This window comes from Molothrus aeneus, chromosome 3 (genome assembly GCF_037042795.1).
Source record: "Molothrus aeneus isolate 106 chromosome 3, BPBGC_Maene_1.0, whole genome shotgun sequence".
Taxonomy (NCBI): Eukaryota; Metazoa; Chordata; class Aves; order Passeriformes; family Icteridae; genus Molothrus; species Molothrus aeneus.
The window spans coordinates 45,236,802-45,262,472 of NC_089648.1; the positions used below are offsets into that span (position 1 = coordinate 45,236,802).

The window sequence follows — 25,671 nt, forward strand, 5'->3', positions numbered from 1 at the left end:
AGGAGGCTGCTGTGTTTTAGAATCTGAAATATAAACTTAGTATCTTAGCTACTAACAAACACCTGGTTTTGAGAATCTTGGATTAACTTCAGAAATACTGTCAGCTAGTATGAATCTAATAAAAAATATTCACCAAAAATGCATTCTTTTTGTTAGCAACCAAGATGTGTACCTGGCATCTGTTAAATAATGGATTTTGCCAGGTGCTGTGATATTGATTCTTTTCCAGTATACATACCTTCAGAGCTATGAGATATGAGTTTTTTCTTCTTAAAAATATGAAAACTTCAGAAGCTGACTGGTGCTACACTTAAAGTTATTAAAGTGGTGTAAGATATTCCTTTGTAGATTCAGCAGTCCTGGGCTGACAGAGGGGTAGGAAAAATGTATCTGAAAAAACAAAACAAGGACTTGTTTACAAAGTCAGTTTACCTCAACATTTGTGAGGTTATGCTACCAGATGAATTTCTGCAGTCTTCTTCACGCTCTTTAAGAGCTTTGTTGACACTGACAATTAAAACCAAGCAAGAAAAAAAACCTCCCTTGTAGTTGACAAAGAAATTTAGAAGAGGATTTCAGGCCTGTTTTCTGTTAGTAGTGTTGACCCATAAATACCACAGGTTCTTGGAGGCTTTGCTTTCCATTAATTAGTATTCAGCAACTCTCAAAACTGTAGACTGCATTCATTCCCATGTTGTCCATGGAGAGCCACTGAGTATTGTCAAATTTTTCATTCCTTTCCACTCTTCCTTTTCATTGCTCAGAGTTGAAGAGTTAAATCATTATTCCAACAGATCTCTTTGTATTACTTGTAGGCTTTGGGTGGAGTTAATTTCAGATTTGCTTCTCTTTGGGACTTCTCTGCCACTTCCTCTGGAACATGACTGAACTATTTCTTGCACAGACACCTTTTACCATGGCAACATTTTACTTTTACTGGTACCACTTATTTCACTGTTCACAAGCAAAACAAGTGATGCCAACAAAAATGGAATACTGCTGTATTTTTCTGTTTAATGCTATGCCTTTTTCCAAAGGAATTCTATTGGAGATCAAGCACACATTTCTGCATCCATCTCACTGATGTAATTCAGAGTGTGGAACTCTGCAGAGCTGGATTGTTGAGCTAGTCCAAGTTTTAACCAATGATCTCCTGTTTTATGCTGTATTCAATGGAAGTGCTGCCATATGTAGGAGTAGAATTCAATGCCATCTACTCTGAGAGTTGTGTTTCTCAGCTGGGAGACTTACCTTATGGATGTGTGATCGCACTATTTATGACATACTGTGCATTTGAAAAACAAATGGTGAATTTCAAATTAAATTATTTTGAGGTTTTAGCCCAGCAGAGGTTGGTGTAAGTCAACAAGAGTTTAATTTCTCTAAAATCTAGAAGAATGTTGATAACATAAAATATTTTGAAATTTAAAAATACACTTAGAAGTGTATTTCTATCAAAAGGACAATAGTAATAATTTTTAAATGTATTCATTTTGTATGTGATTTGTTTTCATCCTATGTTTTTCTATTTATTGCACCTACTACATGGATGTAACATGTACAGGACTTGTCTGCTCCTTATCTCAGCTACTGCCCTCTCAAAAAAAAAACCTGCAAAAGTATTAAGAAATAGAGCTAGAAATAAAGTGAAAAAATATGTATTGGGAGTTTTTATAAGTTTTATATAAGTAGTTATTAAGATTTATTGAAATTTTGGTGTGATTTTTCAATGTAGGACATGGAGGAAAAGGAAAAGTTATAATTCTTTTGAATACAACTCAGGCAGATGAATAATTTAATTTTCTTTAATTGTTCACATGCTTGCCATTTGGAAGAACCTGGAGGTGAGTGATGTGAAACCTGAGGATAAACACCTTCCTCAAAAATTTTAACTAAATTATTTTGTGTATTTACATCTTTGCAGTGTGTAGGGGACAAATATTTTTAAAAAGGTTTAAGTTATTATGTGCAGGGCAGCTGTATTTTGTTTTATATATAATTATTGCTGTCTGGATTAAGGAGACCACCATTATAAGCAATAGCTCCTGAAAAAAACATACATTTTAGACAAAAGCATTTATTGAGAGAGGATGCAGCAGGATGTGTTTACAGAACCTTTGTTTTTATTGTATACATTAGCATTAGAAAAGGTAGTAGGCCTTCAAGTTTTAAGTAAAGCAAGAGACAAAATTTTTCAAGTTAGTTAATCATCTGTTTAGTGTAGTTTGTATTTAATGGTGTTCCTGTATGCTCTGTAACATGTGAAGCATTGCTGGATGTGTGAAAGGGGCTGTTAGAGTGGTTCAGAGTTTTTGGGGTTTTGGGGCAGTGGGTTTTGTCAGGTTAATTATTGTTGTTTGGTGAATTTTATGTTGGTTATTTATTTAAAAACAGATATTTGGAAATATCTAATATGAATTTGGGTTCAAGTCAGCAAATACTTATACTAAATGCATTTTCGAGCTCTGGATTCAGTTAAGGTTTTGGACAAAATGGGCCAACATCAACAGTAAGATCAATGTGTATGGGACTAATTTTCTATTTGAACACCCAATCTCTTCCTGTCTCTTCTTATGGCATTTCATTCCACCATTATCACATCTCAGCACATTGCCTGAATCTAAAGTCAACAGGATATTTGAAATTCAATTATTTTAATTCTTTGCTGATGACACTACTCGACACACAGGAAAAGGCAAGTAAGCAGGCACTAGAGTCGAATCATCCCATCTCCCATGGGGCTGTTTAACCACTTGTGAAGACATTCAAAGATTATCTAACTTCTGCAAAATGAAACAGTCTCAGACCACTAAATACCAGTCTGGGTTTACCTGAAATCTAAGTTAGTCTCTTAAAAAAAAGTATATAAAAAAACCAGAAAAAAACCCAAACAAAAAAAAATTGTTTGATTTGCTTTAAAGGAAAGGTTTCATTTCTCATACAGCACTCTTTTCCTGAATCTTTTTTTTTCCAACTGTGGTGGTAGTATTTGGGTTGTTTTTTTTTTTTTCATTTTGCTTAACAAAAAGGGTTGTTCTGCTGGAATTAGATTTTATTTCCAAATTTTGTCTGACTAACCTTAAAATTAACTGCTCAGATCACCGTGACTTCAGCTTATATTTAGAATCCTTTTTAGAAGGATAACATTTCTGAGGTAAAAATAAGCTAGATAATCCTGTCAAATTGTTTAATATTGACCAATACATAGGAGCAGTCTGGTCCTATTTTCTTAAGCATTTTTATGTAAGGGAGGTAGTTGTGCTAATTTGAATGGCAGAAAACATTCAGTGTTATGGGTGCATGTCTAATACTAGAAAATCATCATAGAATAAATCTGTTGTGAGCAAAGATCAAACAGATACTAACATTTCTCTCAAACACAGAAAAATCTAAAATCTAGATGATTAGTTATTTATTGCTAGGTGCAGCTTATCCACAGCCAGGTAAAAAAGTTGTGGATTGTAAATTTTCAAGCCTTGTGACATAACTCACACTTGCAATGAAACTTCTTCCTTGTATGTCTCACTTCCCAACAGCTGGGATTGTCAGAAAGCTGTGAGGAGGCCAAGTGTCCAAAAATGAATCCAGAAGCTCTAGTTCACAGCTGTTTCACTCTTTCTGCAAATGGTCAAGAGATTTCCCTGTTGAATAGTGGTACCTTTAAAAATACAGGAAGGACACCACACATATAGTCTCTGGGCAGGTGTAGAGAAAAATACTTCTGTTCTTGTTATATGTAAATAACTGGGCTATGAGTAAAGAGACATCATTAGCTGTAGCTCCTAAACTGATTAAAGATCTTTGCACTGTGTAGCTGCTGTGGAGTTGTTTGCTTGTTTTCCTTTTCCTGATTTTTCCTATTGGGAAACTGAGACTCAATGTAGTTCTTTAAGGTCAGAAAAGTAATCTGGTTTTAAAATAAGAAATAGGATCTAGCTATGGAGTGTCTTATGTTTTGATCTATTTTTAAGATCTATATTAGTACCTATGTCTGTGGAGTTTTCAAATTTCTGAGGTAGTGAAAGAAAGGAAAACATAGTTGGCAAGAATCATCCATTTTAAGGACAGGTAATTTATGGGATAATTTGGAAAGTGGGACAATACCATTCTTTTCTTTTTAACTTTATACTCCATTCATGAATTTCTTAATGTGTATTTTAAAAGATCAATCATTTTTTTATTTATATAATTTTAAAATCTGTATCTTCTTTTCAAATTCAGAGTTGAAATCTACAGTCCTAGAAACAGAGAAGAAATGCATAGGTGGTGTTCAGCAGGCACAGGTAAGATTCTAACAGAAATGTTTTATTATTTTTTAAAAGTGGGTAAAAAGCAGTACTTCTTTTCAGATATTTTTGAAATAGTTTTGTGTACTAAATGTTCTGTATGAAAAAATTCCAAAGTGAGGGTGTTTTATATGCTCCACGGTGGATGCAGGTGTAAGGATTGAAGGTTCCTGCCTGCCTAAGGTGACTCTTACAAAATGTTATTGTCCACTCAAAAGTTAACCCTCTGATGGTATTAGTAAGGAATAGTTATAAAATACCTTATTATAATAGCTAATCTACAAAAGTGCATGTAAATGATAGTGGCAGGGATTTTTTTCTGACTCTCTCCTCAAACTTACAGCAGGGGTAGCATGTGAACAGGTTTAGAGGGCATGCTGAACTTAAAAAGGAGATAATGTAATGCTGGGACAATGGAGATAGTCTGGGTTGACTTATGTGACAGAAACACAGTCTATCTTATTTTTTTAGCATGTCACCATACATGTTCTTCTATTCTTTATTAATGGTGGTGCAGTTTAATAGGGCTGAGGAACTTCAAATTCTTTTCCTCAATAGGAAACAGCCTTATCTTACTTGTGGATAACACTATTCACTTGCTCTGGAATTATTAGCAGGAAGGTTAAATTCTGAAATATTGGTTTGAAACAAGCAGTGACCAAAAGCTCTTGGAATGTCTTTTCTTCCTCCTCTGTTTCATGGCTTGTTTCCCTTGTTTCCCCCCTTGTGTTTGTTTTGGGTTTTTTTTTTATGGGGTGTTTTTTGTTTCTTTTGGTTTGCTGGGTGTTTTGTTGTGGGGTTTAAGGGGCGTTTTTTGGGTTTTGGTATTTGTTCTGAGGCTTTTTGTGTTAGTGACAGGACAATTCAAGCATCACTGTATCAAGCAGCATTTGTGAAAATGGTCAGTAATTTTCTTTTCAGGGAAAAATAAGGAATGTGAAGTTAAATACATACTTCTAATCATTAGAGATGCAAATTTCATTTGGGCTTGATCACATATTTTGTGAGCCATGGGTGGGGAGACTATTGTACTAACTTTATGGATTGCCTTGCCAAACAACTTTAAAGAATTCTTCTAGTTGGTTATCTAAATTCTTCTAACTTCGTAATATGGAACATTTTAAAACTGCAGCTCATTAATTAAAATAATATTACAAAATAATTCTTCATTCCAGCATTTTAAGCTTAATGTAAAATATATTTTTCTCATGATATTTTTATATTCCAGTCACCCAGGTTTCCCTAACAATTATTTCTATTATTAATTGTGGAAAAGCACTTTTCCCCCTATACTTCCAGGAAGTTATTGCATGTAAGGAGTATATTTAACCAATCTCTAGTACTATAATTCATTGCAAGAAATTACCTATACAAATGGTTTTTTTATTGGAAATGTAATTAATTGAAATAGGCTTATGAATATGTAGTTATTTTACCTATTGAAAAAAAGTATTATGAGAATTCCTATGAGAATGAAGTTTAACCAGGAGCTCTTGAGCACTGCATGATCACTTGAATGGCATTTACTTGTGGTTGGGAGCTTTTCTTTATTTTTAGAACTAGCTTAGTGTCTTGTCCAATCCCTGAATTCCATTTGCTAGTGTTTAGGAGATACCCCTCCCTCTTACTTTTTGGTGATCCCTTATGGCAGTAACATGAACTTCTTCCATTCTATACTATTATTCATCAATAACCTGCAGGACAAACAGGATCACCTCACTTGCAGAAAGTCGTCTCAAGTTTTTTCTGTATTATGTCATCATCATTCTGGTTTATTTTAAAAATCAGGGTGGAGGTTTGTTTTTTTTTTTGAGGAACTGTATGTGGATAAAATGTTGTGATATGTTCAAATTATTTCTGTAGTGTCCAAAGCAGTCAAGCATATTCTACCTATCTATCAGTGTTTAACTACATCAATCTATAAAACATCTAGAAAATAGCATGGCCATCATGTTTGTAGGTAAATCCTGTACTGCAATCACACCATTATTTTTGTTATCTGTACATTTTTTAAGTGACAAACACGTTTCTATTAGAGATCTACCCTCTTGTGTGGTCTACAGTTTTAATTTCTGTAAAAAGAAAATGTTGGCTGAAGTTAGCCTAGTAGGTGATTTTTCTCTTTTTCTTTTCATACATAAATGAAAGAGAGCTCTAGTTTAAAATTTGAATTGATCAACTAAGTTGTTTTACAGACTTCCCTCTCTTTTCTCTGGGAAAACATGTTTCCTACATACTACTAATACAATTGAAGATTATTGACCAGAACACAGTTGTAACACCATGTGCCGATAAATTATCTCAGGTATGATAAACAATTAAGAAAAAGAATCAGAATAAGTTTAAATTAAAGGCACAAGTAATACATCCTGGATTGTATACTTTGTTGTCACTTGAAGGAGCTTCTTTATATGTATCCTCTCCATTTCCTTATCTTTACAATATTATATATAATCTGAATATTTTACAGCATAATTTCTGGACATTTTTAAGAGTATTTTTTTTGAGTCCAAAATATCAATTTTTTCTAAATTACAGCTACAAAAACAAGGCTGTGGGGGTGTGCTTGCTTTTAATACAGGAATTGTTAGGCAGTGGAAAAATAAGAGAAGTTGGCAGCCATTTCAAGTCCTGGTTTTGAAATGCCAAATAGCACCGATGCCTGCTTAGTCTTCCCAGTATGAACAGAGAATGTTTTGTTAGCCTTAACTCATTTAGTGAAAGAAGAAGAGAAAAATTGAGTGTCCTAATTTAGAAACTCTAGATTCAGACCTGATATTTAAATTTGACAGCCGTACTTTGTGCAAGAGCCAGTTTCTGTTCTGTTTGTACCCTTGATCTTTTGTACTATCCTCATACTTTTCCTTACATTTTAACTTACTTTTCAGAGTAGCTTGATTTTGTTTGCATGGTAGGTAAAAATAGATGCTTAGCAAAAAGATGAAGAAAAAAAATCCTTTAATTGTAGGATGAGTACACGTAAACTAGGCTTTGGTTAGTAGGGGGACATTACACAGCCAGAAACCTAAAGTTGTTTGAAAGGCACTAAAAAGTATTGTCTTATTCACCATATTATAAAATCATTTTAAATTTCTATGTTTGATCATTTGTGATGAGAGTCTATTCTGTGGACCACACAATTTTAAAAACAAAGACTTTTTAAAATTTATTTAATTGTCAGCATCCAGATATAATGGATACTTCATGCCAATTCATGCCTGGTCCCTGTAATCCCACCTCAGGAGAGGAGGTTTTGCCAGACTGTTGCAGTCTATAGCAGTTTGGTTATAAGACAATTTACACTGACTATTTAAACCCTATTTACATCAGAAAAGCTTGTCATCAAAAAAATTCTCATGCTCATAACGTTTCTGTCTTAGTTTGGTTTGGTTCACCACATTTTACCCTACAAATAAATCCTCCACCAAAATGATATGCCCTTTTGGAATTCCAAGTACTTCCACTGGTACTAGAAGCCAGACAAAATTTTGGCAGTTCTGAGGTGCTGAAGGTGGGTTTCTGCTGCATAATCTATTGGCATACTTTCCAGCAATATCGTAGGGAAACAATGCTAATCTTAAAAAAACTTGCATGCCAGGTTTGCCATCTTGAAGATACTTTCTGCTTTATAAAAACAGACTCATGGAGTGTGTCTTTAGAATATTTCTAACCACCCCAATTTACTGGTAACTCCTCTGCCAGTAGGGACCTTTGTTCTTATGCTAGTTTTTGACTATGACTTATTGTAATTCCTTAGGGCAATAGCTTAGTGAGATTGGAAATGTTCCAATTTTGACACTTAGTAATACAAGAAAAAAGGTTCTGAAATCCTTTAAGATAAATACATAATCAGTCTGTTTAAAAAGTATAAAACATTGGTGGGACTGGAATTTACTTTTCATTATTATAAAATGTCACCGCTAGAATTTGTCTCAAAAACATGCATACTGCCCAAACTCTCTCTAAAAGAAATTTCGGAGATTATTCTTTGTAGGTGAACATAAGATAAATAAGGTAGAGGAAAGATTAGTCTGAAATGGTGAAATACTAAAAAGAATTTTTAAAAAGGTGAGATTTTATAATCCTGCCTTAGACTGTTATGATATTTGGAGTCTGGTATAAAACCTGTGTTATTTTGGTATTATACAGTTTTCATCAGCACATAGACCAGCTATAAACAAGACTAGTGAACCACTGGCTTCAACAGGAACCTGAGGAAAATTGGGAACTCTTCCTCTGTTGCCTCACAAACAGCTCTGTGGCATTTTTAACACTGCCTGATTCTGCTTGTTCTTTCTTGAGATATTTATTAAGGAAAAAACTGTGAAGTGTCATTCCCCTTCCATCCTTTTGCTTTTTGACAAGTTAATTTTTGTAAGGGGGAAGAGAAGGCTTGAGGAAGCAATGAACAGTTAGTCTAAAACAATTCTTTTCCTACAAAGATATGACTGCCAGAGTTGTAGATTTCAGCAGAGAAAAATAAGTTACATACTTGATTAAAAAAAATCCAACCAAAAATATCTATGACATATTCAAAAGGATCTACTATATACAGTTATCTCATTGAGGAAATAAAGAATTATGACAGAAGTGAATATTTTTGGATATTTCCTTATGAATCAATTGAATAGAATTGTATTTCTTCTTTTAAGAACAGTACCAATGTAAACTTTCAGCAAAATCATGCCAGCACACCCAAATTTCAGAAAACAAAAAAAATTGAGAGTTATTTCTCTAGGGTTTTTTATCTTGCAAAATGTAAAGCCAGATTTGTAATATGTGATGTGGAGGAGACCTTACATTGTATTTGTAGGTCCAATGTTAGAATTGGGGTAGCTTAGCTTTAAGCAGTTGAATTTCAGGAAGCAATGTAGATAGATGGTGTTTTCTTATTAGCATTCAGAGTAAATGATGTTTTATCAGAAACATACAGAAAGGAAACAAATTTTGTAGGAAACAAGGTGATACAAACCCGGCAGGAGCCTTTACTGCCAGGGTCATAGGAACTGCTGAAATGCAGAGTGTTTTGCTTAGGCAGTAAAGGGGAATTTGACTTTGTGGAACTCCATGACAAGTAAAGTGCAAATCAAGTATTTTATGTTCATGTTCACAAAACATATTTTTTATGCAGAAGTTTCAAGTTTTATTGATGGAATTCTTAGATTCTTAATATTGGAAGTTACTTTTCAGTTCAAATGTGCTGCCATTTTCAGGTTTATTTTTGGTTTGTTTTCAGAAAGCCTTTGAAGCACAAATAGATGTTTTATTTCCTAAAACTGCAGCAAGTAAATTAACTAAACTTTTTGAAATATGAAGTGAGATTCTCTGAGTTGAGACCTTAATACAGCTTAAATAGAAACTGTCTGTTTCAGTCTGTGCTGCTTCCCACACGGCTTGTAGCCACTTTATAATTTAATACTGTCATCTGATACTGGTGGGGTTTCTTTGGCCATGAAAGAAGGATGAGAAGACAAATAGAAATATCAGAAACGAGGGAAGAAGTGCTTATTGAGACAGTCTGAAGGACACCCTAAAGTCTGCCTACTCAGCCACTAGATGGCAGTTAAGCATTTTTGCATGGATTGCGAGGCACTTGCAAGTCGTTCCCAGGCGGTCCTGCAGATACCCTACTGCGGGAATTTTTTTTTCTTGTTTCAGTCAAAGGAGTAGCTTTCTGCTAATTAATAACTTAGCCTTTAGAATGTACATACACTTGCCCTGTTTAATCAAACCAAGATTTAGCAGTCTGAGCATCTCAAAGCAGATCCTCTACCTTCCCAACCCCTCAAAACACTAAATATTTAGAAAGCATTGCTCTGTCACCGTTGTTTTGGTTAGTTAGTTGGGGTTTTTTTTAAACCAGTGAAATGAAAAGATTTGGTTTGGTCTACCAGCCTCATGGATGACTTCCTTTAAAGCGATAATTAATAAGTTATCAATGAATTACTATCATTTAATAAAGAGGTTAATATCCTGTTGAAGATGAAATTTGTTTCTTCAACCACAATCGTGAACCCATTTTCTATTTAGTTCTGATGAGGCAGAAGTTTAAAAAAAATAAAAGGGAAAAAATTGCATCGGACATAATTAATTGACAAAAACATAGAATATAAATCACAGACTACACATTTAAATGAAGAAACAGGAGTATAGAATGTCATGCCTGTGTGGTAGAAAAATATAAGCAGTTAATTCTCAGAACAAATATTAGTGTTTTGTATTATATCCAGACTTCACAATACTTGGATTGACTTCTGTTATTTTGCTTGAAGGCAATGTTTGCCTTTTTAAAAGAAACAATACATTTTCTTCTTTTCAGTGGAGTTACAATAACACATTTTTGCACTCTTCCTCCTAGTCATGGTGAGACTAAAATTTGTCTTCTCTAATCTGTACTCTTAATGTTAATGTCAAGATGAAGTTTTACTTCTGTGCTCATTTTAGTTTCAAAGATTCTTTATTCTCTTTTTCCACTTTTATTGAGACAGACATATATCATAAATCTGAAACACATAAAAATCACAGCACAGTTAAGTGTTGAGTGGAACATTAGGAGATTATGATGTACAAACTCTTTTCCACTAATGCCCTCCTCCAAGCAAGGTTAGCTTTCATGTTTGGTGGTTTTTCTCAGGACTTTGCTCATCTCTGAGCATGGGTATGTGATGGTAGTATGTATTTCCTGCTTTGCCTAGTCAGTGGTAAAATGGTAAGTCTTGCTCTATTTCTGATGCATTGTTTTGATAACAGCTAAAAGAGATGAAAATGTGTGCTGTAAAAACCTGTATTTCCTGTGAGTAACTTCTTTCAGGCATTGATTAAAATTCTTAAGAAACTGTGGGTCAAGTTCTTGACTCTAATCTCATTTCACATCTTCTTCATCACAGATTTTATGAGAATGTATATTAACAATAATAGCAACAACAGTAATAGTAGTAATGTAGATTTTGCATCCTTTAATCATAATGGGCATTCTTCTCTTTGTGTTTTGACTAGGCTTTATACTTAGACAAAGATGGGGTTTTTTGTCATTTTAGGTACAAATTCTTTGACATGCAGCACCAATGTTAGGATTTGGGCAATAATTGATAAGAGGAAAAGGAGAATGAGAGTAAAACTGAGAAAATAATTTATTTTAACAAGAATTGTTTGGCAATGCTTTAAATCCTTGACTATAATGTGAGAGACTTTCACTTTCTGGAAAAGGAGAACTATGGGATAGGGATTGCATAGAAAGAATCATCACTTTTCTGTCTGTGTTTGATTCTAAGCATTAATGTATTTCTTCTCTTGCCTTTTACAGTGAGTTTCTTGTAAAATAATAACACAGTACTGTAAGTTCCCTTAGGGAGCAGTGAATGCAAATGCATGATAGCTATATGCTTATTGAAAATTCTGTTTAAATTCTTTACTCTCTTCTCCTCTGACTCCTCACTGTTCTTGCTCATGAAAATAAATAAATTTGAGGTAGTGCTTATGCCATCTATGAATTCCTAGTTAGAGCAAAATTTATGAGCTGTATTCATTAATTATTTAAATACAATTTTTTCCTAAATTCTCTAAACCAGAAATTCTATTTCAGATGAAAGTCCATAAACTCCTTTTATACCAAACTATGATTTGTTCTGTAAGTTCCATTATTTACTTATGACATTTGGCTCATCTTTTAGAGAGCAGTGAAACCAGAGATTTTGTTTGTTCAATGGTAACATCCTATACTTGGATTGCGTAGAATATTTTTGGTACTGTACTATTTAGATTTCAAGCTTTTTAAAAAAAGAATTCCACACAAATTGAAGAGAACAGATGAAGAAATTGCATGAAATACAGGAAAGCAGTTCGAAAAAGTGTATGTGTGTAAGTCTGTGTATGTGTGTACATATCAGTATGTGAATACTTCTTGTAACATTCCTAGCAGGACATTTAATTTGGCAAGTAGACTTAAACTATTTGAGAGACCTCCTCCACACAAAAGTGAGAACTCTTTCAAGTTCTTCTTATATTTCCCTTGGCATTAAATATCAGGTGCTACCTTTTAGTGGTGTAAATCCTGAGATTTTCTACAATATTCTCTATGTAGAAGGGAGATAAAAATGCTTTTCTTAGTAGAAATAAGTATTCATTTAACTCAAAAGTGCCTTAAATAATTTAAAAACAAACAAATGAAAAATTACATACTGCCAAACCTAAATGAGAACTTAAAAAAGGCTGAGAATAATTTCTACTCTTTGGATACAAGGTAGAGTAACCAGTTTATCTTCTACTTACATTTAGATCAAAAGTTATTACATTTTCCATCTTAAGCTGGTATAAACAAAAGCAGTAAAATCACTTTTTTCCTTTTCTGTATTTTGAATACCTGTTTATCTTTGTATTTATTCTTTAGAGAGGAAGGCCAAAACTATCCATAAAAACTAACTTGCATATTCCAGAATGTGCAATTGCTGTCTATGATTACTCAACTCTTTCTAAATATACAAATTGGGTTTTTTTTAAATGTTCGTGATGCCAGAAAGATTTTAGTTAACTTCTCTATACTTAAAGCTCATTTTTGATTACTTGATTTTGATTGACTTTTTTTAAAGTTCTTTCACTCAAAATGATACAGCTTTGTTTCTAATATAACTTTCACACTTTTAAAGAGTTAAAGATGATGAGATACTTTCAGGCCCCTGCCTTCAGCATGTTTATGGATATATTTGTGGAAATATATTATATTTCTTTCCATTTCTCCAAACCTTTTCTGTTGTGAGCAGTGGGCTTGGACTTCAGTGTATCTACAAAGATTTATTCTTACTGTGGATATTTTTTGCTGCTTATTCCCTGTTGGAAGCTTAAGACAAAAGCAACATGTGAACCTCCCATTTTGTGGTCTGGCTGAACTCTTAGCTGAAAAGGGCAAGTACTATGCAGAAGTATCATACTCTGGACAGTTGCTTATCAGAATGGGGCAAAGTTCATCTGAAAAATCTTCACCTTTCTTGATCTCCCCTACTAGAGCTTAAAAGGCATTCCAAGCCCTTCAAATTTAAACCATTAATGTTCACATTTTGGCTCATAGAATCCATATTGTTATTTCTAGCATAAAAGCTTACAATTGATACATATAAAGAGCATGAAAATAATATTAGAATTAGTTTTCACAGTGACTGCTTTCCAGATTGCTGGACAATTTCAAGTGGAATTGAAAACCAGGGAAAAGGTCTGGTGTGAAAAAGTTCAACACCTTTCTCTAATGTGTCAAGGCAGTAACGTTCAAGGTATGCCAGATTTTATGTTTTAACAGAATGAGATGAATTGTTGCCTTGGCCTGGATACACAGGAAAACTACCCAAACACTTTAGTATCATAGTTGAAATACTTTAGAAAAACCACAGGTGACAAAGAAAGGAAGAAATTAATCATGTGTTAGACATTTCAGCAAGAAATTTCATATTGAGGAGAAAATAAATCCAGACAGTTTTTTATCCAAACTTTTTAGGAAATCTGACTTTTAAGGTACCTCTTGCTTATAGGCTGCTGACATAAGTGGCTAGGTTCTGGTTATCATTTCATCTGCACTAGCAGTCCCTTGCAATCCATAGCACAGTAAATCAAAGACACCAGAAACAGGTAAAATAATTTTATAATAAAATTAATAAAGTTCAGCTTTTCTTTCAGTACCCAGTCTCATTTACATGCTTGCTTTACACTGGATGAGTGATAGAACAGTTAAATTAATTTCTGAGCTAAATTAAGCTATGTGGATAGTAAACCCCTTTTGAAGTCTTATTTATCTATATATTGTTTCATACCTCCCTAATAATGAAATTTCATCTAGGCCAGGACAGAAACCTTCAAAATTTGAGAGGGACATTTTGGTTGGTTTTTCAGCCTGGATAGTCAGGACATTGCTCATTGCACATGGAACATGCACAGCCTGTTTGAGAAGTGCTGGGGACTGTTCTATAGCCATACACAGTATTTTTTTCTTGCTCACTCTTTCATACTCAAGCTACCATGATAAAAAGTGAGGGTTAAGCTTCCACAAGTGTTATTTGTGAAGGTTTAAAGTAATGCTATGTAATACTACAGTAATTAAACTTGACTCCTCTGCATCTCCTAGGGTGGTCAGTTGTTCTGTGAGATTTTATTTTACCTTGTCTTGTCTTCAGTCTATGAAAATTCTTTTGAGGTTTCTATCATAGTAAAATCTGGGGATAACCTAAGGTTATTTTCCAACTACGTTAAGAGTTACTCCTTAAAAAGAGAAAACTTTTAATCTTTGATGTATCTCAAGTTGATTATTTATTTAAATGGGTAATGTAAAGAACTGAGATCTTATCCTCTGAAATATGCTTAGCTCAGAGATAAGGAATTCAAACTGTTCAGGAATAGAAACTTCAAGAATCTAAGCTCTTTTTTCCTCTGACTTCCTGCTTTCCAAGTCAGCATTTGCAATGCATGCATCTTTCTTCAAAGTTATAGGTTCCCTGTTGACTCTGTGCTAGTTTATCTGAACTATTTGAATTTCAATACTTATTGATCTCTGCATGTAATGGTTTGGGGGGTTTTTGTTACACATGATAGGTGCAACAAAACCACTAAGTTGATTAGACATGTCCCAGCTCTTTAGGACAGGAAGAGCTACCTAGTCCATCGCCAGCCTTGTGCAGGCTGGTGTAATCCATTTGTTGCAATGTGTCCCAGAGTGGGAGTAGCTCACGCTTACCAAATAAGTTTTATGACTTCAGACAGGGCAATGCGCAACGCTGTTTTTGTTTCAGGACTTGCTTGTTCATTGTTATACTGGGGAGCATCACTTTCTTGTGGTTGTAGGAAGAAAGATGGACCAGTGTGAAAAAGTGTACCCCTCATTCCCATATGTGCAACTTCAGAATAGTAAAAGCTTCACTCAAAAAGGTTTAATCAGGTAGTCTGAGGAAGAAACTAGTATCCAATATTAATTCTACTCCTTCAGCAATTCTCCCTGATGCTATTGGCAAGTTTGCCAACTTTTGACTCAATTTTTACTGCTGTAAAAATAAAATGCTGCAATGAGCCTTGAGATTAAGTGAAATGTGAGAATAATTAGATGGATGCTATTTTGTTTGAATGCAAATCAAGTCTCCACCAGTACTTCTCATTTGCCAATTACTTTAGCACTAAAAATGCTGTTAAATGTTGTGTCTCCTTTTCTTAAGGTTGATCTGCAGTTGCAAGAAGTAGCTTTGAAAATGAGACAGCTTTAAAGAGAGAAACCTGAATAGAGATCACATTTCTCTGACTGAATTAAATTCTTACTGTGGCTCTACTTTGTGCCATTCGGTGAGCGTGCGCGTTCAAAAATGTTTCACTTCGCGTAGAAAAGCAGCATTTATTAACAAGCAGTTGGAAAGAGCATCCTTCCAAGTTCCTGTGCACTGCTAGTATCTCCAAGTACTCCCAGGCACTCTTACTAGAAGAGCTGAGGGGCCTTATTTTGCCATCTTAATTCTGTTTAACTATATGCTTCTATTTCCTGTGTGTTCTTGCAACTAGGCAGCAGCATAGACTCTGATTCATGAATTGTGATGTAGAGAAACTAAAAAGTCAAGTTTTTTTTCCAAAAAAAAAAGAGAAATCAAAGCAAATATAATCCTAATATCTAAATATAAATTCTATCCAAAGAGGAAATTTCATGACACTAGGTGACAAATTGCAGAAAATCATCAAAGTGCTGATGCAACTTTTTGACTTGTAATAGCATAAGGTATTAATTTCTAAAACCAAGATGTAATATGACTTTTTTTTTTCAAATATGCCAAAATTACCAATAAGAACTGTCATTATGTTTATTTAAAAAAAAGATACCTTATGGCTGTTATGTAAGTGAATAAAAGCTGAGATAGGAAGTTATAGACAAGTACAGACACATATGTATGTCTATATATACGTAGACTAGGGCTAACTTTCACAGATGTGGGGTTTTTTTCTGCCTGGAAATTTAGTTATAGAAGGGTCTATAGGTTTCAGTCACTCATCTGACAAACCAGGTTGTCAACTCTGTAGAAGGAGGTAGCTGCATTCTGATCTTTTACATGTTTGAAGATCCTGGACATGTTCCATCTATATAGATCAGCTTTATGCTGGACATCTGAAGTGCACATGTGGAAAACATGACAGGATTGGAATGAATTCTATGTAATGTACATGTGCAGATCCACATGTACAACCTTTAGCCAGCAAAGCAAATATTTCCAGATCCGTGTACAAACAATCCTATCAGTGCAAACCAAAAACATCAGTCCCAGACTGAGCATCCAACTCATTGCACATGGAACATGTACAGCCTGTGTGAGAAATTCTGGGCATTGTTCTATAGCCACACACCTCTGAAATGTTTTTCCTGCTCACTCTTTCATACTTAAGCCACCAGGATAAAGCAAGGGTTAAGCTTCCACCTTTCTTTCTTTCTTTACAGAAAGAAGACTGTTCCACAGTACCTGGGTCCTGGGTAAGAACTCTAGGCAAGACAGAGTTTCCTCATATCTCTTTTAAACCCCATAGGTTTCTGCTGTGGAATTGTCCCCTGGATTGAAAATGAAGCTTCTTTTCATTATGTGTGTGTGGGTTTTTTAATCTCAGTCTTCTGGTCCTTGTCAACCGCTTTTGACCATCTTTTACATGTATGAAAAATTGAGTATTCTCCTGCTTATTCTCTAAGGAAATAGTAGAATTTTTTTATTTCTGATTGGATTTATATAGTTTTGATTTCCTTCTTGTTTGATAAGCCCTTTCAAATCTAGAGGTCAACTTTAAAATAGGACAAAGTCAAAAATCCAATTAAACTGCTCTGAGGGCATCTTAAAAGTCTCAATGAAAAATATGTCTGTCTAAAACAATTACTGAAACACTTAAATACTGGGGCTGTGTTTTGTTTTGCTTTTGGTTTCCTTGTTTTTAAGACCAAACAAATTCAAGTACATCATATCCTCTGGATAAATATCTCTTCATTCACATCAAAGTCTTGTTTGTTCATACTAATGCTGTTTCCATGAAAACCTGGATATGTTGGTTAGGTATAACACAATAGGAAATCACCCACTTGTTTGAAATTCTGTATCTCAAGGATACCAGAAATGCTGCTTCTTAGGGCATGGCTAAACAGCCCCTTTAATTCATCAGGACATTTTAATATCTTGTCTGAACTGCTAACTCATCTCACTGCATTGCTCATTATTAAAAACCTTTCTAAAAGAGTTCCGCTCCTGAAATAAACTTCATTATCTGCTGGGTAAATTGTCTTGTAGGAGAGTGGACTCTAGTTTTTTTCCTGCAGCTAACATAGAATTACAGTATTCAAGAATTACTTCTTTTTCTTGTTAGAAGTTGAATCTAATCTCCCAAGTAGAAGAGTTTTTAAAACAGTAAACTGTTCTGAGATCAGCCATTTTTAAGGCAAATCTCTTCAGAACCATTGAATATTGTGCCTAATCCTCTTGGCTGCAGTTTGTTTATGGCAGAAATGAATTTACTGTATCTCCTATAAAACCCTTGTGGAGTGTTCTTACAGTATAAAATGGGAGCTTAGGAGAATTACAGTCTGGGGAAACTGGATTTGATCTCAGCTGAAAACTGGTGTGTGGCCTTAATAATCCTAGCAACATATTTCCTTTGATAGTGTTGCCTTTTGAAGAACTGATAGGCCTTATTGTATTTGCAGGTGACTGGTAGGGGGATAAGAGCAGATGAAACAAAGGGATAAACAATATTGTATTACTCCTTTATTAAGAAATTCTTCAATAAAACTGTTGTTGCTATGAAGTATTGAGTTATTAAAGGAAACTGGATGGGCTGAAGTATCATGAGTAATTTGTAATGGGAATGTCTCTCTCAGCCTTTTTTCCTTCTTATTACACTGTTAGTTATTCTGTCTGTCTTAATTCCTTCACTATTCATTTTTTCATGTTCCTTTCTCTGTTTTACTTTTTTTGTCAACCTGTGGCAGGGAAACCTAATTGTAATACCCAAACTTTGGTTCAAACTGCTGTTCCAGAAAGTTCAAACAATCTAAGAGATTGTAAGTTTTTTGATAAGGGTACTTCAAGATCAAGCAATTATTGGTTTAAATGCTGTTGCTGTTTTACTTCTGGGATTGCTTTAGGACAACTAGAAATTCTAAGATAAATAAGAAATTGAAATTTTATATCTGAAAACTGATTCTGTGCAGAAACATTTTTTAAGTATTATTGAACATTAAATTTTATTAATAATCCCCAGCTGGAAATTATAACTTTCTTTTCCAGAAAAAAAGTATTTTTAATACTTTCATGTGTCAAAAGATGAGAAAAATGTTTATCTGAAACAAATCAAGGCAATTGGTATATCAAGTATTGTATGTTAATTTGTAGGTTTCTTTACAAAACCTATAATTTGAATATTTGAAATATTCCCTATTAAGCAAGCCTATGGTCTCATCTGAAATGCATATGGTTTGGTAAAAAGAAATAAAAAGGCACTTAAGTTTTGCTGTAACCACTTGTGAAACCTCTTGCATGACCAACTAAATGCTTGAAGTGCTGGCTAATATTTTTAATTGAAAGAGAAAACAAAAGCACTAAAAGTACATGTAAATGTATGCAGCTAGAAAATAATTGATTTTTAGAATACTTTTTGTTGTAAGGTCAAGTCTGTCTCCTGTTCATCAATCCTGAATAAGCACAAATGGCTATTTTTGGACAAGATTACTTCTATTGGTTGGTTTGGATGAAAGCACATATCCATTATCTTTAGTACAGTTTGTCACAGGTGTTTCTTTAAAATTTTAGGAATTAATGTGCTTTTAAGGTAAATGGTTCCTCTACTCAGTCTACAGCAAGCAGGATCAGATGCTTTAGAGAAAGAGAGAAAAAATGTGAAACGTGTCAAATACAGAATAATCATTCCAGGCAGGAATCTTTCCTATCACAGTCTGTCTCTTGGCAGAGGTGTTATCAATTTGGGGTAGGATGAAAATTCTCCCTTAGTTTTTTCTTGCTTCTTTTTTTTTTCCTAGTTATGCTGGCCAGAGAAAAGTATACTTTTTTGGCTCTGAGATTTAGCTGCTTTCCAAAAGATAGCATTTGTAGTGTTCTGCATTCCTGATCGGTGTTGTATCATTAAGGTGTGTATTGAAATGCAGCAGTCAATAATATGCTGAGTCTGCTACTCATGGTGATCCCTTTAAAGAAACACTGAACATTTTTTTCAATTAACAGAATTCAAATAATGCTGAGCCCTCCCAGCACCGTGTCTTCATATCCACGTGCAGGCAAATGCTTGCAGTACTTGTGCTCAGTGGTTGGTTGTTTTCTCAGTCAGGGTATTTGCAGGGAGGGAGGGGTTGCTACTGATTTTTGCTTTTGACAAGTGTAATCACAGTCTAAAATATCCTTTTACTGACAAAGGTATTGTCATAAATAAGTAAATAATTTTCCTAAACTGTCTTCTTCCACTTAAAATGTAGTTAGCCAAAATGATTCCTCACTTTTTAAAGCCTTGACATAACTAGCTTATTTTTGAACCTCTGGAATACTAGTATTCTTGATCTAATATTCTTGATCTAAATTTAATTTTTATATGATGATAAATGTTATCTTATCCTTGTTTGATCTTATTATTTGTTTTCTTTGAAAGGATGCTTTTGACGTGAAATCTGAGGAGCGTGCCAGTGTCATCCAACAACTTGAGCAAACTATTGAGGATCTGAGGACAAAAATTGCAGAACTAGAGAAACAATTTCCTGCTGCAGAGGTACAGACTGCTGGGAGGGAGCAGGAAAGTGACCACGCACACGCAGACTCTGGGGAACTCAGCAGTGTGACTCTTCAAAGGAATGAAGAGGAGACCACACCCAGGACTGTGTCACAGGCGAGATCTGTACAAACGTCACCAACAGAGGATTATTTAACACATACAATGCCTTCAGCCAGTGCACTGCCACAGCCACCCCCACCACCACACTTAGAAGGGGGCAAAAGTGAAGGGCCTACTCAGAACTTGCCAGGTCTAGAACTACAGCCCACATTTTGTTCTGAAATCTCCTTAATTCTGTCACCGAAGCTAATCTCAGTGCCATTGGATGCAAGCCAATCAGTACAGAGTATACCACAGTCACCTCTTCCAGGACCCAAAGTTGATTTGTCCCTTGCATTTGAAGGAGAGACTGAAATGACAGTTTCCCATCAGCCTCTAAGTACTGTAGATGTAACTCGTAGTGAACATCCCCCTTCCTTGCCCCCAGAGCCCACATGTAGCATTCCCCCATCACTGCCAGCGACTGAACAGGCTGCCTCCCTGTCTGGAGCACATGGCCATTCCTTTGTTACTTCCGTGTCTGTGGCAGGATTACCACTGCCACCGCCTCTACCTGGCTCAGGACTCCCTTCTTCTGCTGTCTCAGCAGTGACAGACCTGGACCACTCTTTCCCGGGCACCACAATGTCACCTCTCCCTCCTCCTCCACATTTGCCAAGTGGGGAGATACCAATGCTGCCTCCAGCTCCTCTCCTTCCATGCCCTGGATTCCCTCCACCACCTCCACCACCACCCTTGCCTGGAGCAGGAGTCCCATCTCCTCTGCCTGGCTGGGGTATCCCCCCTCCCCCTCCACCACCACCACCTTTACCTGGAGCTGGTGTCCCTCCTCCACCTCCTCCTCTGCCCGGCCTGGGATTGCCACCCCCAGCACCACCGCTTCCTGGAGCAGGACTGCCACCACCTCCTCCACCTCTGCCTGGAGGGGGCATTCCACCTCCTCCCCCTCCACCACCACCTCTGCCTGGTGCAGCTGTACCTCCTCCACCACCTCTTCCAGGATCAGCTGTACCCCCTCCACCACCTCTGCCTGGTGGAGCTGTACCCCCTCCACCTCCTCCACCACCTCTGCCTGGTGGAGCTGTACCCCCTCCACCCCCTCCACCTCCTCTGCCTGGTGTAGCTGTACCCCCTCCACCTCCTCTGCCTGGTGTAGCTGTACCCCCTCCACCTCCTCTGCTTGGTGGAGCTGTGCCCCCTCCACCACCTCTGCCTGGTGTAGCTGTACCCCCTCCACCTCCTCTGCCTGGTGTAGCTGTACCCCCTCCACCACCTCTGCCTGGAGCTGGTGTCCCTCCACCACCCCCTCCTTTGCCTGGGTTGGGGATGCCTCCTCCAGCCCCACCACCTTTGCCTGGAAGTGCACCACCCCTTCCAGCAGCAGTCCAGGGCAGCAGTTACCCAGCAGTCCCACAGGGCTGTGGTTTTCTTCCTCCTCCATTACCATCTGGTTTATTTGCAATGGGGATGAATCAGGAGAAAGGGAGCAGGAAACATGTAATAGAGCCTTCTCGGCCAATGAAGCCTCTTTACTGGACAAGAATTCAGCTCCACAGTAAAAGGTAAGTCATAGAATTATGTAGAGTGGTGGTTTTGCTTTATGGCTGTCTCGATAGTATTGTTTATCATTAGCAAAAGTCTTTCCTGCTAGGTAGGCCTTTGGGAGAACATGGATGCAAGCAGGGTTTTATGTGTAGTTGGATATATAAATAGGGCGCCCATTTTCTTTAAAGCGCACAAAAGTTATTTGCACATGGAAGCTCTTTGATGGTAGCGTTTTCAGTGTCCTTTGGGGCTACATATCACATGTGGATAAGAGATCCAGGGGTGATGGTGTGCCACCAAGTGTTCCGTGTAATGTTTTTTAAAATGTCATATTTGTGATTTCCCCTCAAATTTCAAGGTAGCATTGGTCTCTCTCTGGAGGAATTTGCAAGTTTTGGTAGTGTCTTCCTTCTAGATGGATCTATGCTGAACACATTCTATCCTTCTCTTTCTTTTCTTCAGTGACCTTGAAATACTTTTTTTTTTGCACCTTGTACACTCAACAGACTCAGATTCAATCTGCAATTTATTTGCATAAAGCAATTCTGATAGCTTTGATATGACTTGGTTTCAGTTGTTGATGTTTTTGGGGGGGTTTTGTAAAAGATCATTGCGGCATGAAAAAAGTTTCCTTGTAAATATTTTTCTTATATCTCTGACTAGTAATTACAAAACCCATCTGCTGTTATTTAATGATGAATTTATTCTTTCTTCTGAAGTTCTTGCCACTGTTGCACAGGTGGTCAGTAAATAACTGTCTATTTCTACTTCTCTTCCTGTCCATGTCTGTACCTTTTATAGCCTATATACAGCCTATTTTTATTCCTAGGCATGTAGAGTGGGTGAATATAAATAAGCCTGACAGTATCACACATGAAAAAAGAAAACCCAGAAGTGTGAGGAAGAATCAACAGTAGATTTTATCAAAATGCTGCTAGTAGAATTTAGGCTTATAAATTGCTGCTATTTAATTTTTTTTAATTCCTCCATTTATGACCTTATTTAGTTTGACATTGCCCTACATAGGTCTTTTGCTTAACTTTAGAGATTCTAGTGCTTCACTTGTGTGGGAAAAAATTGAAGAGCCTTCCATAGATTATCATGAGTTTGAAGAACTGTTTTCTAAAACAGCTGTTAAAGAGAGGAAGAAACCCATTTCGGACACCATTACAAAAACAAAGACTAAACAAGTGAGTATTCATTTAATTTAAGATCTTTTCTAGGCTGTTTTTTACATAGACAGATTTTTGCATGCAGCTGAGATGAATTATGTCTGGTGTGGAATTGTTACCATATATAAATACACATTATAGAAAATTGAGAGAAGGAGAGAATGTAGGATGTATTTCAAAGCTGTATGTATTAAAGGCTGAAGATTTCTTTTTTCATAAATTACTTTTCAAGTATGTATTTTCTTAAAAATATCTTTGCTTTATCCACTTTAACAAAAAATAATACTAAAATAATTAGGTGCATATATGATGCTTTGAAATTGACTGCAGATGTGCAAGGAGTAGTATATATATTATTCTGATTAATTTTATACATTAAATAATGACTTGCATATGAAGTACCGTGACTTCAGAGAAAAATTATGCTTCAGAATCTAATTCCTAATGTTATACCAATCAGAATGGTTTAGGATTGTGTTGTGTTTATGCGTATAAAGAATATGAAGTTTATATAGACAATAAATGACAAGCACAGCTGGGAAAAATCCAACATTAATCAAACCGGTTTCTTGAGACAGAATGGTGTTCAATATAACAAAAATGGGAAGAACACTTTAAAATGTAGAAGTTTAAACCCCAGAGTAAAAGAATTTAATCCGAATGTTTACATGACTATTTGGCTGTAATCATCTTGGTGTCTGTGTAAAAATCAAGTTGTGGTGGTATGCTAAGGAATTTTCAATTAAACTTTCAGGTCAGAGATTGGGATGGTCTTATGTGGGTTCCTAAAAAGCCATTAAGGTTCTTGTTTTATCTTGATTTCATGTTCCTGTACTCAACTCAAAGCTAGGCAGATCTTTCCATCATCTTTTGAGATGCAGGTTAGTGCTGTACAAGACTTTATTCTAACATGAGATACAAAGTGGGACTCTTTAAAATCTCTATTCACTGGACCTTATATCTGAATATGACCTATTAGTTCTCCACCTCTTGGTTCTGGAGATCTCGCCCCCATAGATACATTTTGGTCAGGTGCTTTACTGTGCTGACAACTCACAGCAGGCAAAAGAACTGGTAATGAAGGTAGGATGATTATCCCAAGGTGATGGACGGATGGATGGACGGATGGATGGACGGATGGATGGACGGATGGATGAAAAGGATAGTGCAAACACACGTACCACTGTGCTGCACTAGGCTGTACTAACTGGGATAGGAGGAAATGTAAGATTCCATTGCTATCTGGCTGTTCTGCAGTAAATGTCCAAAGTGCAAGACCTTTGCTCCTCTTTCCTCCTTCTAGAAAAAGCTGGTTTTTAATGGTTATTCTTAGCTTAATTACTATCATAGTTGTTTAAGTAAAAAAAGAAATGCAAAAGTGATGCTGTGTGTCCCTGAAAATTTCATAAGATTTGGTGATGAAAATCTCCCAACAGAGTGGAAATCATGGCTGTTTACTTCTGTAACATACAAAGAGCTTAAAGACAGAGAGTGATTATGAATAAATATTAGATGTGGATTTTAATACTAAATATTTCTTTTTCTTGCAATGCCATAAATTTAGATCTGTTGTCAGTAAGTTAAAAAAAATGTAGTGAAAGCTAAATTGACTGATTGTTCTTAACTTCTTTGATGAGAAGAAAGTTTTTTCTGACAGAAATTTCCACACAGAAGTTTAAGGCAATCAAGTAGTTGCTGTCACCTAGAACAAACATTCCTGTGAGCGACCTTAATTCACAGAAGATAATTCTGTTTCTCTTCCTCTGATAATCAAACAAATGTACTGCTCTCAAAAACAGAAATTGCCTAATAGAGAAGTCTGGCTTGTTGAATTGTGGTATCTGTAGAAAAGATTGACTAAACAGATAAACAGGCTTTCATTAGAACTATGGTTAGAGCTGTCATTTATTGCAGATGTCAAAGTTAAATACTCATGTGTGAGAATCCAGTTAGGGCTCTTCAGGGTGTTGCCATGAGACAATTGAAATAGAACAGCTTCACAAATATATTCCACGTATACCCTCTCATCAATTTGGAATGCAGGACATTATTTTAGAATTCTCTTAATCAATAGTGCAGTAAACACTTGGATAATGAAGTCTATCCGTGTTTAGGAGAAGAAACAGTTACTTGGGGAAAGCATGGCTGTAATTCCACAAGTGTGTTTTTTACAGGGAGCACCAAGTGCTGTTTAAGTGCTTACTGACTTACATGGCTTCTATGATAGTTACGGGTGCTGTAAAGATCTTACAAAATGGTGTTTCTGTAGTGATTTTTACAGGGACATGTTATGCAAAGCAGATGTGTTTTGTCACCTGTTGAACTATGAAGAAGCACTGTACAGAAAAGAACCAGGACTCTCACTCTGCTGCTTTCCCAAAAAGCTCTTGTCTGGCAGTTGTTTTTGCTCCTTGTGTTGAAGTACAGGGTCTGCTGAGTGAATGTATTGCTTAGATGAATTGAATGTAAAGCACTGGCTACACTGGAAATAGTAGTAATGAAAAAATGTACAGATAACTTTCAAATGTATAAAGTATTTGGTACTCTGTATAAACATATGATTTTAATAAAACACTTTTTATTGCAAGCTGAAATAAAAATGTATTTTTGCACATGGCAGGAGGGGGAATTCTACCTAATCTGCAGAAAGATTTGATAGTTTTGGGATGTTTTAGTGGGTGAAAGATAAATGATTTTGAAGTAGACTGCTGTTCTGCACACAGGGCTTTCATTTTCTAAGCCAGAGAGTGTGTGCAAACATGCATATGTTTGTTGTGTATGTATATAGATATGAATTATAGAATAATTTCTGAATAGTGAGTACTTTTTAAGTGGTAAAATTATTCTTATTG

The 25,671-nt window shown here is 35.8% G+C and overlaps 1 protein-coding gene across 1 annotated transcript in view; it reads left to right on the forward strand.

The window, feature by feature from the left end:
• The window catches only part of FMN2 (formin 2), a 152,869-nt gene that overhangs the window by 29,783 nt on the left and 97,415 nt on the right, over positions 1 to 25,671 (forward strand). The window contains exons 4-6 of the mRNA XM_066546802.1: positions 4,222 to 4,283; positions 19,923 to 21,664; positions 22,693 to 22,837. Of these exons, the coding sequence (XP_066402899.1) occupies positions 4,222 to 4,283; positions 19,923 to 21,664; positions 22,693 to 22,837 (1,949 nt within the window). The remainder of the gene's footprint in view (positions 1 to 4,221; positions 4,284 to 19,922; positions 21,665 to 22,692; positions 22,838 to 25,671) is intronic.